This window comes from Anas platyrhynchos, chromosome 8 (assembly GCF_047663525.1).
Source record: "Anas platyrhynchos isolate ZD024472 breed Pekin duck chromosome 8, IASCAAS_PekinDuck_T2T, whole genome shotgun sequence".
NCBI lineage: Eukaryota > Metazoa > Chordata > Aves > Anseriformes > Anatidae > Anas > Anas platyrhynchos.
In genome coordinates this window covers 15828752-15842196 of record NC_092594.1, presented here as the reverse complement: position 1 = coordinate 15842196, position 13445 = coordinate 15828752, and the positions used below count along the sequence as shown (strand labels likewise).

Here is a 13445-nt window from a genome sequence, read left to right as displayed (position 1 = left end):
ATGTCCAGCAGCTCCCTGGGGCCTGGCTGGGTCACTCGGCAGGGTGCTGGATACGGCGCTCGATGCCAGGTGCCTCTTCTTTCTTAAAAAAATGCAAATGGAAAAGATCTTCTGTCATGCAAATGTTTAACCTTCTGGAAAAGGCTGGCCTCGGAACCACAAGACACGCTGCACAGCACAGTGAAGCAAGAAACCGTTCTGTGAAGTTTCCCTTTTACTGGAGGAACAGTCGTATCCATGCTTCAAGAGCATAATAAAAATGTAAACTAAAAATACATACTAATGCAGCCAATAAAATCAAATTTTAATCTAAATATTTCTTAAACCAAATGTTATAGTGAGCACATTTTATAAGGCCATCTGAACTCACGATTCCATATTCTGCTTTTTTTCTTAATCTGAAACACTTTTTCCACTGTCCAAAGAGATCACAGTTGTTATAACTGCCTCCCTTAACAGGCACTTCCATTTTTATGGGCCTCTGAAAGAAGCAATTAAAAAGTTTAGAACAAAAGCTGTCACACAGCCATGATTCACGCTGCTGTTTTCCAGGCACTGACTCTGCCAGCTGGGCAGAGGCACGGGAATGCCTCCCTCTACCTTGCCAGCCTCCCCCAGAGGCATCAAGAAAGCTTTTCCTCAGCTTTCAAACATCAGCAGGTCCTCAGGTGTGCTGTGGGGAAGCCCCCAAAGTGTAAATGCTTAACCAAACCCTACTGCAGCTTACTAGACTCTGAAGTTGTCTCATCCCCCTGTTCGGAGCACATCCCTCCTTACATCTCTCCTATAGTCACCAGTGCCGTACCCTTGCAATTAATGCCTAATTTTCCCACTACTCTGGATGCTCCCTCTAATCAATTTTGCATATCTCTCATACCTGTCAAGCCTGTAACAATTACCCATTCCTCATACACACTGTTCTCTCTCTCCCTCGGAGCTTCCCTGCAGTTTCTCTTCCCCCCAGTTCCCCATCAGCTGTGGATCCTGCTTCCCAGCAGAGCTCGGTGCGTTCCTCCAGTGGACAAGCACAAAACCCCAAAGCTCACCAGGTTACAACTGGTAGCACACCCCTAAATCCAGGGCAGATACTCAAAGAAAAGGAACTCAGGGAGAATCGGGGTAAAAGAAACTTGAGAAACACGTGCAGATGGTTCCCAGTCCTCACACGTTGCGGGCCGCTCGGCAGCCCCTGGGCAGCTCCTGCCCAAATCGTCTGCAGCTGCACAGGCCGAAAATGCCTGGAAGCGAGCCAGCACGGCTCCATCCCTCACGCAGGCACAGCCTGCCCTCGGTTCCTCTTGGCAAGTTCCCGTCAGCAAAGGTGCCGGTGCCCTTACGCCACTAACATTTCCATATCCCCTCCCTGCTGGGGTAACAGCCTGGTAATAAATTCCTGTAACAAGTCGCTGTGTGAGGTACAAGGCTAACGGGCTGCAAAAGCCGTTTGGCAACACGCAGAGCTCTGAACTTGGCTTTCCTGTCAGAGCCCCTACTGGTCTTGCAAAGGACTTACAACCAGTGCCGGAAAGCATCCCTGTGCCGGTGTGTTCACAAAGCAAACAGAATTCACTGGCCCTGGGTATATCTCACCCAAGGCACAACACCTTTGCATGGCTTTGTGCACGGTCTGCGAGCAGGGGATGCCAGGCTGGGGGCTGGTTGCCTGGAGGGGCAGGGGATGCTGCTGTGGCCCCGATGCTGCAGGGCTGTGCTGAAGGCAGGGTTTTGGGAAAAGAGGAGCCTGCGGCTGCTCTTGTGGGGCTGCAGGATGGGGAGGGGCTGCAGAGAGGGGCTGCAGGGCGGGATGGGGATGCTGGACGCTGCACGGGGCGGCAGAGCTGAGTTAGGGGCGGCAGGCTGTGGGGAATGGAAAGCGGCACCCCAAACATGTGGCCACCCTGCGGTGTGGTGAGGGCGGACCCTTGTCTCTTGCTTGCCTGTTTGCTTGTTTAGTCTGTGGGATATGCACTGTGTTTCCTTGAAAAATTCCCGTAAAAAACAAAACAAAACAAAACAAAACCCACAAAACTCGCCCCCCCAATAAAAGAGAAAAAAGAAAAAAAAAGAAAAAATAAAACAAGAAAAAAGAAAAAAAAAAAAAAACAAGAGAAAATAAAAAAAAGAAAAAAGAAAAAAGAAAAGAAAAAAAGGAAAAAAGAAAAAAATAAAAAAGAAAATAGAAAAAAAGAAAAAAGAAAAAAGAAACAAGAAAAAAAACAAGAAAAAAGAAAAAAGGAAAAATAAGAAAAAAAAGAAAAAAAGAAAAAAGAAAATAGAAAAAAAGAAAAAAAGGAAAAAAATAAAAAGAAGAAAAGAAAAAAGAAAAAAGAAAAGAAAAAAAAACAAGAAAAAAACAAGAAAAAAGGAAAAATAAGAAAAAAAAAAGAAAAAAAGAAAAAAGAAACGGGAAAAAAGGGAAAAAAGGGAAAAAAAGGAAATAGGGAAAAAAGGGGAAGAAAAAAGGGAAAAAAGGAAAAAAAGGGAAAGAAAAAAAGGCACCATCCGCATCCAAATGCCGGGCGGGGCCGCGCCGCGGTGGGCGTGGCCTATGGAGGGGGCGTGCCCACCCGAGGGGCGTGGCGGGGGCTGGGGGCGCGCTCATCCCACGCGAGGGGCGTGGCCCTGCCGGGGGGCGTGGCCTGGGGCCTGTATAAGGGGCGCGCGGCGGGCGGCGGGGCAGTGCGGGTGCGGGCAGGGCACGGGGCATGCAGAGCGCGATGCTGCTGGCGCTGCGGCCCGGAGGGCGGCACTCGGAGCGGGGCGGGCGGCGCCGCGGGGAGCTGGAGGAGGCGGAGAAGGGCCGCATGAAGCGCACCATGTGAGTGTGCCCCCGGCGGGCAGCGGTGGGGTGCGGGGAGGTTGGGTCCATGCTGGGTGCCCCCGGTGCTAAAGGCGCTTCTCCCTTCTCCTAGCATTAAGGACTGGAAGAAGAGGCTGAGCTACTTCCTGCAGAACTCCTCTGCTTCCAGCAACGTGAAAGCCAGTAAGGGGGGGAAGCACCATGCCTACTACAGGTAAGTTACAGCTGCTTCTGATTAAATAACTCCAGTATTGCACTAAGTTAAAAAACAACCAACAACTCAAGCTTGAGGAGCAGATGCTGATGTTCTCTGTGGCTCTCCGCAGGCCTTCCCCTGAAGAAGCTCGGCTGTGGGCAGAAGCCTTTGATGAACTCCTTGCTAACAAATGTAAGTTTGTGTTCAACCTCTAGCATTTAAGACTAAAACAATGGGGAACTTCGTGTCTTTAAGAGATTGTGCCTTGCTTTGTGAACCAGTATTAAAACACTGGAATTCCCCTGCCGTGGAGTGCTCTCCTCCCAGAGGGAGCTGCAAGCTCTGTAGTTAAACCATACCTGTCAGCTTGGCTTTGCCATAGGCTGTTCACTGTGCTCTCTGCTTATCTAAGACAGACGCATTAAAACTTGGGCAGGGTTCTGCAGCAAAGTTCAGTGCTCTCCAGGTTTTGTTGTAGCTCTATAAGGAAGAGCGCACAGCAGCAAAGCGAAAGAGACTAAGAAATATTACTGTTTGCTCTTTGAACCTTTGAGTCATCCTTTCCATTGCACGAAGTATTGCAGGGGGTTGTAGCCCTGTCATAAATACTTACTCCAGTCTGAAGGTTAATACGTGAGATCCCATCTAGAGAAAAGATTTTTATATGTGCCGGCATCATAAAAGGGAGCACAATGACTAGAAATGGCTTTTGTTTGTGTGTTTATCTAAAAATGACTAACTTGAAGCCTGCCAAGTTGTTAGGGTGTTAGTTTGCTTGCATACATAAAAGCAAACTTTTCATTGCCATCCCAGAAAGAAACAGATCAGAAACAGAGCAAAGTGTTTTGGTAGGAACAGATGTGATAAATGGGTAGATTCAAGATTCCTGAAATACTTACTTGATGTATTTTTTTTCCCCTCCTTTCCCTAGATGGTCTTGCTGCTTTCCGAGCCTTTCTGAAGTCTGAGTTCTGCGAGGAGAACATCGAGTTCTGGCTGGCCTGCGAGGACTTCAAGAAAACCAAGTCACCCCAGAAGCTCACATCAAAAGCAAAGAAGATCTACAATGACTTCATTGAGAAGGAGGCTCCCAAAGAGGTAAAGAAAACCTATTTGAACATAACTGCCTTGTTGTATGATTTTTTTGGCCCTACTTTATTTTTCTGAACTCCTTTTGGGACACAGCTGTCTGAAATGCAACATACATGTCTCAACAAATACAACTCACCTCTAATTGCCTTAGCACCAAGTTGGGCTATGGCACAAAGAGCATTTCAGGGAGTTTCCATCTAAGCTGGGGAAAACCAACAGTCTCACTGAACACCTGTAATGCTTGAATTTAGCACTGAAAGATAGTAATCATCTGAATTACTTTGGGTTTTGCGTTAATGAATTTTTAAAGGAAACTAAATCAATATAACCCTGTAGTAACAGGATTTTTTGAAAACTTTTTCCGAAATTCTTTTTGGTGTGTTACACTTGTTTGAATTCAGTTCTCAGAAGTAAATGTTGTTTCTTTGTGTTTCAGATAAACATAGACTTCCAAACCAAGAACACAATCGCGCAGAACATCCAAGAAGCTACGCATACTTGCTTCAGTGCAGCGCAGAAGAGGGTTTACAGCTTAATGGAGAACAACTCGTACCCCCGCTTTTTGGAATCCGAGTTCTACCAGGAACTGTGCAAGAAGACACCTATCACCGGAGCTGCCCAAGGGACATGAGCTGTGGAGCTATGAGCTTGCTCTTTGCAAGGAGAAGCCTTTTGGTCACTGAGGAAGCAAGCCACAGCTGACCTGAAAGACTGAGGTACTGAGTACTCAGTCTCCTTTTCCATGGTGCAAAAGGACAACTACTGACTTCAGTGAAAGCTGATGGTAAAGAATGACATTGTTAGAGGGCACCCGAAGCTGGCAGCAGAAGTGTGCCAGGCAGCTGCTGGCTGTGCACTTATCTGAGTGCTGCAGTGGAAAGGTGCCTCCACGCCTCAGACTGAGCTGTGCAGTGTAAAGTCCTTGTCACGGCTGTGGTGTTGATAGAGCAGGTCAGAACAGGGCTTCCTTGTAAACAGAAGTGGCTCTGTACAGCTGGGCAGTGCTGGGAACTCAAGCTGGGTATTTATTTTTCCTAAACATCAACCAGTATTGCTGTCATCAGTCACTCGGTATTTTAACACCGGTTGTGTAAACTGACACCAGTTGCAGAGAAATGTGGGTCTGTGTGTGACTTGTAGGCACTGCTACCCCTGTCACTGCGCTGTGCGGAGTGAGGAAGGGATGTCCCCCTGGGAACAGGGGGAGCATCCAGGGCTGGATTGTGCCAGCAGGGCTGCACAAAGCCAGATGGAAGGCAAAACTTGGCCACAGCGAACAGGAGCTATGTAGTGTTATACCTAAAGGTGGATTATGATTGTGTTGAGTTCTGCAACAATGTCATAATTCTGTCTTGAGGACAGCAAGCTTCAGTGAAGTCTTATTGTTTTTAATAAACTATTTTGATACAAAGCTGCTTCTGTTGTTTGTTTTGCACACAGATACAAGGTCTGTCACTGGAGGGGGTGTTCTGCAGTAGCCATTCTCATGGGTGTGATCTCCAGGGTAGTTTTTAAGCTGTTACTTCTTAATCTAGCAGGCAGGTTGCTTTTAGCAAAGTAAAAATCCTCAGAGCCTGGAAGTGTAACAGGGGAGATAAACTTCAGCACATCCTGTTTTAGCTACCTCCCCATGGAAATAATCTCTAGGACAGTGCAGTTTGCATGCATGGCTAGGGATGACAACAAATCATCCAGAAAACAGCAGCAGCATTGCTGCTGGAGCTCCCTCAGGATGCTCCCTGGAACACAGGTACCTGTAACTGCTGCAGCAGCACAGCTGCTCAAGACCCCTGCTTCAAGCAGGACTTGATTTTCAGGCTGCAAACCTCTGCAGTGTCAGTGGAGGTAGGACTGTAATGAAACCACTTGACTGCTGCTGTGTGAGCACTCCTTAGCAGGGAACGTTCCTGGTCATCCTTCATCCATGGATACTTTTTCTAATTGACAACATCCCAAAGCATTACCTCCAACAGTCCCACAGTTGTAAGCCATAATTTGCAAGCTTTCTGAGCTCAAGGGCTGCTCAACATCCTGGCTCCAGCTGCTTTGACCACACTCCTCAGGTCCCAGCTTTACCTGTTTGGTCCATATATACCTACAGCAGTCACTTCTACAGGGATCCACTTCATACACCAAGAAAATTCGCTACAGGATTTCCTATTTTAATTGTGCACCCAAAGATTGTGGGAAGGCAGCTATTTTATGCATCCATATGCTGTTAGATGTCCTGCAATACACATACACAAGTACACACATTATACTGTCTCTATACATGGAAAGCAGCAAACACAGAAGCAACACAGCCCCATTTCCAGGGCTGAGTTTTACCTGTGAGAGCTGGCTCCTATAACTAATCAGAAAGTTTGGTTGTATCTACATCAAATAAGCACACAAAAAAATAAAATCTGAGTGATAATGTACTATAACAAAGTTTTCCCCCAATACCTAACCAGGAGAAAAGGTTGGTGCTGACAAGTGCTTTTATAATCCAAAAAAATTTGAAGAGCATAAAAATAGCCAGAATTATACCTACTAATGACTCAGAGCCAGGGCAGGAATAATTCCATGAAATTTCATTGGCTTCAGTAAAGCCTCATCAATCTGTGCCAATCATGGTAATTAACCATTGCTGGTGTCTGGTTTCAGGGAAAGAAACATTTCTAATTTCAGCAGGTGCCAGAACTACTTATAGCACAGCCTGAAGTCCAGAGGGGAAAATTAGGTGGGGCTGCTAGGCAAGGCATCACTGCCTGAGGGCTATTCTTGTATATTCTTAATATCTGAGTTGTTTACGTGGAACTTGAAGTCTGTGCAGGCAGCTCCTTAGCTTGCACTGAGCATGCCATCAGGGTATCAGAAGCCAAGTTGTGCCGAGGCCCCGGGAAGGTTTTAATGCAGCCTGAGAGCCCTGATTTCAAGGGTACGCTTTGTAGCACAACACTTTGATGCATCAACAACTACAAAGAATTATTAATTTCAGTAAAATGCTCAACACATCTGTGGACACATCTATTTACTGCTTTATCAGTTTGCAGAAAGAGCCCTATTTTCCCAGCTCCCAGGGTAAGCTTCATCATAAAGTTTGGTACAGGCATGTCGGGAGCCCTATCGCCTCTGGAAGATTGCTATGAACACTTCGTGGAGAAGCACGAACATACCAACTGCTTTAAGAGGTGCTGCTTCCATACTGGGGGCACCCTTGCAGCTATGGTTAAAACTGCTGCCCTGCTATGAGTATCCAACAGCAACAAATGAGCTGCTGATTTCCCCACCGATGCTGGTGTGGAAAGGTGGCTCTGGGAATGGTTCAGCAGAGCTGGGATCCTGCAGGCAAAGGTAAGGCCAGGGCATGGTTCTATTTTTTTTTTTTTTTAAATATATATATCTTTAAATAAAGCTCTCATCATGTTGTCAAGTTTCTCCAGCCCCTGGCCATGTTGACAGCCTCCCAGGCAGAATAAAATAAAGAGAAGGGATGCCTCTGGGCAACATCATTCCAGGAACCATAGCTGCAAATGAGAACAGGCTGTGAGCACGTCAGTCTGCAAACAAAGCTTGCTTTTTTAGAGAAAGGACTTGCTGCAAAAAGCTGAGGATGCAGAGAACTGGACACCTCCCAGAGGGTGGTGGTAGGGGGGCACCCCAGCTCTGCTGTCACAGCCTCCAGCAGCACCACGAGTCCTGGCTGATCCCAAGAAGTCAGTGCTGGCTCATGCACCACTAACACAGCCAGCGTTGGGATAGGAGATCCTGCCTAACTGAAAGACACAGAACAAAAAGCAACTCTTAACTATCTATGGATCACTTTCTTTTTTTAGCCTCTAGTTTCCCCATATCTTGTGCTTTTCTTACAGCTCTGGTTGCTGGAGGCAAGTGGTTCCCCTGCTTTCAGATCAAAAGATACATTTCTCACCCCTACAATTATGCAGAAAAAACTGAAATTGCAATCTGAGTCTGCGCACCCCTTGTAGATCCCCAAACCAGAACACAAACGCTTCTGCTTAAATTGTATATATATTTTTTGGAAATATTAACTACAGTGTGACAATTTGAGGAAACTAGGTCATGATTTTCAAATGCCTGCATCTGGCAACAGCCTGTTTTAAAGAATTTGCTCTGCACAGGGCTATCTGACTGAGAGCCCTCCATGCTATCAAGAAGGAAACAAGTAATCTCTTACAACAAGAAGCCAAGGCAGCTGACCCTTGGCAAGTGCACTCTGGCCCAAAGGCTGGAGAGGACCTCTGAGAACAGGGTGAGCTAAACAGCAAAGCTGACTCACCACTCCAGGCCAATGGGAAAACAATGCCACCCTGTAAACAAATTGAAATGCGCTGCTGTTGCTCCTTATATTTGTTTATTGTGGTCAAAAAATGTACCAAGACTATAAATAAAAATGCATTTCCACTTGAAATTCCAAAATCCTATTTGGAGAACAGGAGGCTGATGACAGCTTTGCAGGGCTTTATAGGCAGGCGTGCACGTTCATGGAAGGGTTCCTTGGATGGGACTTCACAACTTGGTGACTTTTATGCAGCACAAAATCATCAACCTTTAGAAGTCTGGGGATTTTCATATGTAAATGTATTTCTGCAAATTTGGCTTAATATGATTTAAGTGGGGAAAAACTGTTTGGAGCCTGGGACAACATCCCAAGCATCTTCCTTCAGGTGGCAAAGCATTACCTATGGCTTCTCCTCATCCCACCAGTCCAGCAACTGCTGGTGTCCCTCACGCATGCCAGGAACAAACTGCCAGGGAGCAGCAGGAGATGGGGATGACTGCTGGAACGACTACAACATCAACCCATGGTCCATACCACAGACAGCACAGAAATAGGGCTGGAGATAGACATACCTGCAATATAGATCCAAGATCCACCTAGGAGAGAGGGACAGACACAAGGCTGCACCTACAACACAGGGAGGGGCAGGGTAATCAAGGCTGAGCTTAAATTAAGCCCTCACCCCATGGCAGTAGGTGTGGGGGACCCAGGTGGGCCTGATCAGGACAATTAAGGCCATCAGTGCCCTGACACAACTGTGTAGGAGGTCTTTTCTGAGGGTTACTGTGCTAGCTATATGGTCCCATCAGCTCACTGTCTTTAAGCACTCTGATTTTTTACAGAGTCTCTGCAGCAGGATTTGTGGTGAACATCCTCAGGAACACCCCGCAGAGGTTAGCCTCATACACTTCTGTAGATGCACTAATTGACTTTATCCTCAGTGCTGTAGCTGCAAAATGACAGCTGGCCAGCAAAGAGACGCAGGCAAAATAGTCCCAACAGTTCTCCTACGCAGGAGTTTCAAACGCGAGTCCTTTGTGTCTGTTGGCAACCTTTCATTAGAGTAAGCACTGAGATCAGAATTTCCAACAGCTACAAAGTACCCATGAGCAGCAATTACATGATGTTCCATTAAAATATTAAATATCCCATTCAAGATAATCTAATTGACAGAAATTAGTACTTGTGTTTCCCAGCCAATTTTCCCACTTCAGATCTAATGGAATAAGTTGTGTTTCTGCATTACAGATTTAGACAGAGAGCAGCTCTGTGGCCTCCTGGCTCGGAGCCTGACTTTGGGTTTTCAGAGGACATGGTACTAATCTAAAATTTATAGGGCTTGGAAAGTCGGCTGGCCAATATGGAAAAGGCACTTAGGAGCAGAGCGGGCTGTTTACTTAGCTGGTGTGCTCCTTCGCCTTCACAGATGTCAAAGGGAAATTGAAATAACAGCGACGTGAAAGGACACGAGCATTACAGAGGGGCAGTGAGGCACTGGGCTAGCACCCTCCTGGCTCAGCCGTTCTGTAAAGGCTGACAGCATTAACCCTTCTGCCTGGACCTGCCAGAGACGAGGGCTGCTGCTGGGGCTGAGCTCGGGAGGTGTCAGAGCAGTCCTGCAGCAGGACAGGGCTGTGGCAACTGCAGACTCATGGAGCTCCGAGGTCCTCCTGCTTCCAGCGGGCTTCGCGTTGCGTCACGGAGATTATCTGTCGTGTGTGGCTGCCCGCCCTGGCGTCCACCCAGGCTTCATGCGTCTGTTTGCAGAGCTGAGCTGTCTCCCGATTTGGCTGCGTCTGATTCCTGCTGTTTACACTGCCTGATACCCACTCCGAGGCTGGGACCAGGAGTCTGAGCAAGGAGAGAAATGACAGCCAGGAAGGCCAGGGCTCCTCCAGCTGCACTCAGTGCCATCAGTGGCCTGAAGGATTGCTTTTGCACCTTGTATTCCCAGCAGGAATACAAGGGGTTGGGAGCAGGATCCTTCCATTCCCACAGGGAGAGCACAGCTCATGCTGCAGCAGTGCAGCTTGGCTCTTCCAGGTGGAAGTGCCAAGTAAAATCTGCAGCATAAATGGGTCATGGTTGAGAGCTGAGGAAAAAAACAGTTGTGACCTTAGGATTAGGTGGTAGAAGAGCTGTTTGGTTGGAAGGGTGGAGTTACGTAGTTACACGATCCAACTGGCTGCATCTTCGTACTGCTAGAGGGATAACACTTGTTTCAACAGGCTAATGGTGCCTGTATAAGCACATCAGGAGCTATTGAATATGCACAGAATTTTCCCGATAAAGCCTCTTGGCTTAATTTTTATACAGGAAAAAACAAGGCACTCTTCAGAGCCAGCTGTACGAATACATTGGTTTATCTTTACACAAAGAGACCCAATTCGTTTTAATTTCAAATTCTCACAGATAGATTCTGTCCCTGGAGAGCCACTTACAGATAAGGGCCAAATCTATCACTCTGGAGAACTCACTGGGCCAGGACCCCGATCTGCATTCATATGGCTCTGTCCATAAGTCAGTGAGGAAGGAATAGTGGACGTGCCTTTTGCTAGCACCAAAGCAGCAATGTATACTGTCACCCTTTCAATTTTCCTACAATTAACATTTGCTAACTATTTGTTGGGCCCAGACTCCTGATCCTGGTAGAAGCTATAGCAGCTAGAGCCCCACAGCAGTGTGTATGCTTTATTAAAGCTGAGAAGCTGGAATCCTTGGCAGCTATTTGTGACAACCATGGAAGTAAAACCTTTCCAATAACTGGAAGAATCCATGTGGCAGAGCTTTTTCAGAGCAATTTCCCAAAGGTTAAGAAGACCTCTGCAGGTCTTGCTGTGTTAAATGTGCTCTGTGCCTCAGAGCTGCCTGCGGGGTCTGCTGGTGCAGTGAACCAAGATAAGGGATTGAGCTAAGTGAGCTCTGGAGCAGCACGATTGCCAGCAGGCAGGTTTGGAAAGCAGTGAAGAATGATACTTAGCCTAGGACAGCTCCCAGCTGAACTGAGTCTCCCTCTGCCCCAGGGATCTTCCTGGAGCTAGCAGGGGTCACCAGGTGTGGGTCTTCACACAGGGCCATGGAACAGGGCAGCAGAATTGGGATATTTAACACCTAGAAGACAAATAGATCATCTTTCCAGAGATCAGCACTTAAGCTACGTGTGCAGAGAGTCTGAAATGGCTTGAAGAGCACCAGCCCTCCTTTCTAGCCAACCTCTTTTCTCTTTTTGGCATCCCTCTCCCTGCATCCAAGTATTTCTTCTCTGAAAAAGTATCCCTGTCTAAAATGTCACATTTGCTTAATAATGTCTTGAAGCTGTTTGGCTCTGAGGAGATGAGAGTGCACAGTTCTTATGAAGTGTGGTGTTCTGGAGCACAGACACTTGTAAACTATTTCTCTTTTTGGATGTTTCCTTACAAAACCAACAAATTACACCGACATAATAATAATAATAATAAAAATAAATAATAATAAAAAAGTGCTGTACTCTGGAATAAGCAGCCTGCATGCTGAGGGGTCATTTGTCTCTTGGCATGCAGATGTGCTTCAGCTCCCAGAGAAGGCACCTGTACCACACACAGGAGCTTTAGCAAATCTCCCCGTATGTTTTTCCCAAGGCTGCTAGTTACAGGGGAACCTACTGAAAGTGACCCTTAACTGCCTTGCCTCTTCACAGCTGTAATGCAAGGAAACTCATTTCTCAACCAGCTCCACCGGGCACCGTAGCACTCGCAGTGGTTCTCTGTCAGCAGTTTCTGTCAGCCCCCTGCGGCCTCACATCGGCCTGGCCCTGCTTCGCGTTCAGTCATGGGTGCCTCCGCGACAGGGCCCTTCTTCCCACAAGGGAGATAAGGTCTTGGTTAAGAGACAGAATGATATTTTAGGAAATATCAGAGATCTGCAGCTTTGGGCAGAGCAATTAGACCACCCCAGAGCACCCAGCAGATCTCAGGTAGTGCTGCGTGGCTGGCGCAGCAAAGCAGGGAGCGTGCCTGTGACTGGACTGTAACAACAGGCTCCCAAAAGTAGCACCTAGACACCTCAGAGAGGGGTGACTCTCTGAAACACCACTTCAGCAGTCCCTGGGGGCTTTCTGGACCAAAACATGATTCCAGCCCCATGACAGGAGCATGGGGATTGGCAAGATGAGAGAGGAGAGTTCCTGGCGTGGGCTGTGGCTTGCCCACACCAGCAGGGCCTTTGTGTCGGGGTGGACATGAGGCAGGTGAAGCCAGGAAGGACATTGTGGGGCTGGCTGGGCACCAGTGAGGGGAACAAACCCTACAAACACTGCTTCAGCCCTGTGAACCACTGCTACACTGGGGTTTCATCCCCGGGTGGGGGGGCTCATTCCTGTCAGTATGTGAACGAGTAGGATCAATGCGGACTCGGAGGGGAAGGGTTACAATATACAGACCAGCATATTTTCCACTAGGAAATAGTAAGTGACTAATGACGTTGGCAGTCATTAACAAGAAGGCGAGTCAGGAAATAGCATCCAAAGACAGCAGCAGCTCCTCTGAGTAAGCACGGGTTGGCGGAGCATCGCCCTGCTGCTGCCCTGCAGGGCGGGCTGGGCGCAGGCAGGTGCTCGTCCTGGTAGCGGGAGGATGATGGTGTCGGTGCTACCAGAAAAAACATAAAACTACAAACACCACCACTAAGAAATAAAAGGGGAGCAAAGTTCTTTTATACAGACAAAGAACAATGCCAGCTGCAGGGTTTGCACGGGGCTTTAGCACCACAAAGAACAGAGGAGCCTGGATGAATTGGCACTCAGGAAGCATGGGGGCAGCTGACAGCAGATCACCAGCAGATAGGAATCCCCCCTCGGATCAAGGGTGCTGGCAGAAGCATCAACATTTGCACGCCACAAGGAAAGAAACAATGAAGCTGCTTCGCTGCCTTACTGGCAACAAAACGTAGTTTGCACTTGTGGGAGCTAATGTGGCCAATTGCTTATTCCTGGAATAAGCCACTTGCATATAACCACAAAAGGATACACAGAATTATTTTAGTAGCAGTTTACCAAAACCAGCCACATTTAATTTTCTTCTTCTTCTTTTTTATTT

General features: G+C 47.4%; 1 protein-coding gene and 1 long non-coding RNA gene across 2 annotated transcripts; one reads left to right on the top strand and one right to left on the bottom strand.

The window, feature by feature from the left end:
• The first annotated feature begins 2660 nt into the window (after nucleotides 1-2660).
• On the top strand, nucleotides 2661-5499 carry LOC101803809 (regulator of G protein signaling 2). The gene is made up of 5 exons (XM_027463155.3): nucleotides 2661-2818; nucleotides 2913-3014; nucleotides 3127-3188; nucleotides 3928-4094; nucleotides 4525-5499. The coding sequence occupies exons 1-5, from the start codon at nucleotides 2706-2708 to the stop codon at nucleotides 4717-4719; spliced, it is 639 nt and encodes a 212-aa protein (XP_027318956.2). The 5' UTR covers nucleotides 2661-2705; the 3' UTR covers nucleotides 4720-5499.
• A 1585-nt stretch (nucleotides 5500-7084) lies between these two features.
• LOC119717663 (uncharacterized) lies at nucleotides 7085-12303 on the bottom strand. Its single transcript, XR_005267666.2, has 2 exons — nucleotides 8946-12303; nucleotides 7085-7597 (listed from the first exon to the last, which is right to left on the bottom strand). It is a non-coding gene; the product is annotated as an uncharacterized lncRNA (long non-coding RNA).
• Nucleotides 12304-13445: the final 1142 nt, after the last annotated feature.

Excerpts from the sequence above, each read along its gene's own strand:
- LOC101803809 (XM_027463155.3), top strand. The coding sequence starts at position 2,706 with ATGCAGAGCGCGATGCTGCTGGCGCTGCGGCCCGGAGGGCGGCACTCG. Across the intron at positions 3,015-3,126 it reads AAGCACCATGCCTACTACAG|GCCTTCCCCTGAAGAAGCTC; the intron begins GTAAGTTACAGC and ends GGCTCTCCGCAG. Across the intron at positions 4,095-4,524 it reads AGAAGGAGGCTCCCAAAGAG|ATAAACATAGACTTCCAAAC; the intron begins GTAAAGAAAACC and ends TTTGTGTTTCAG.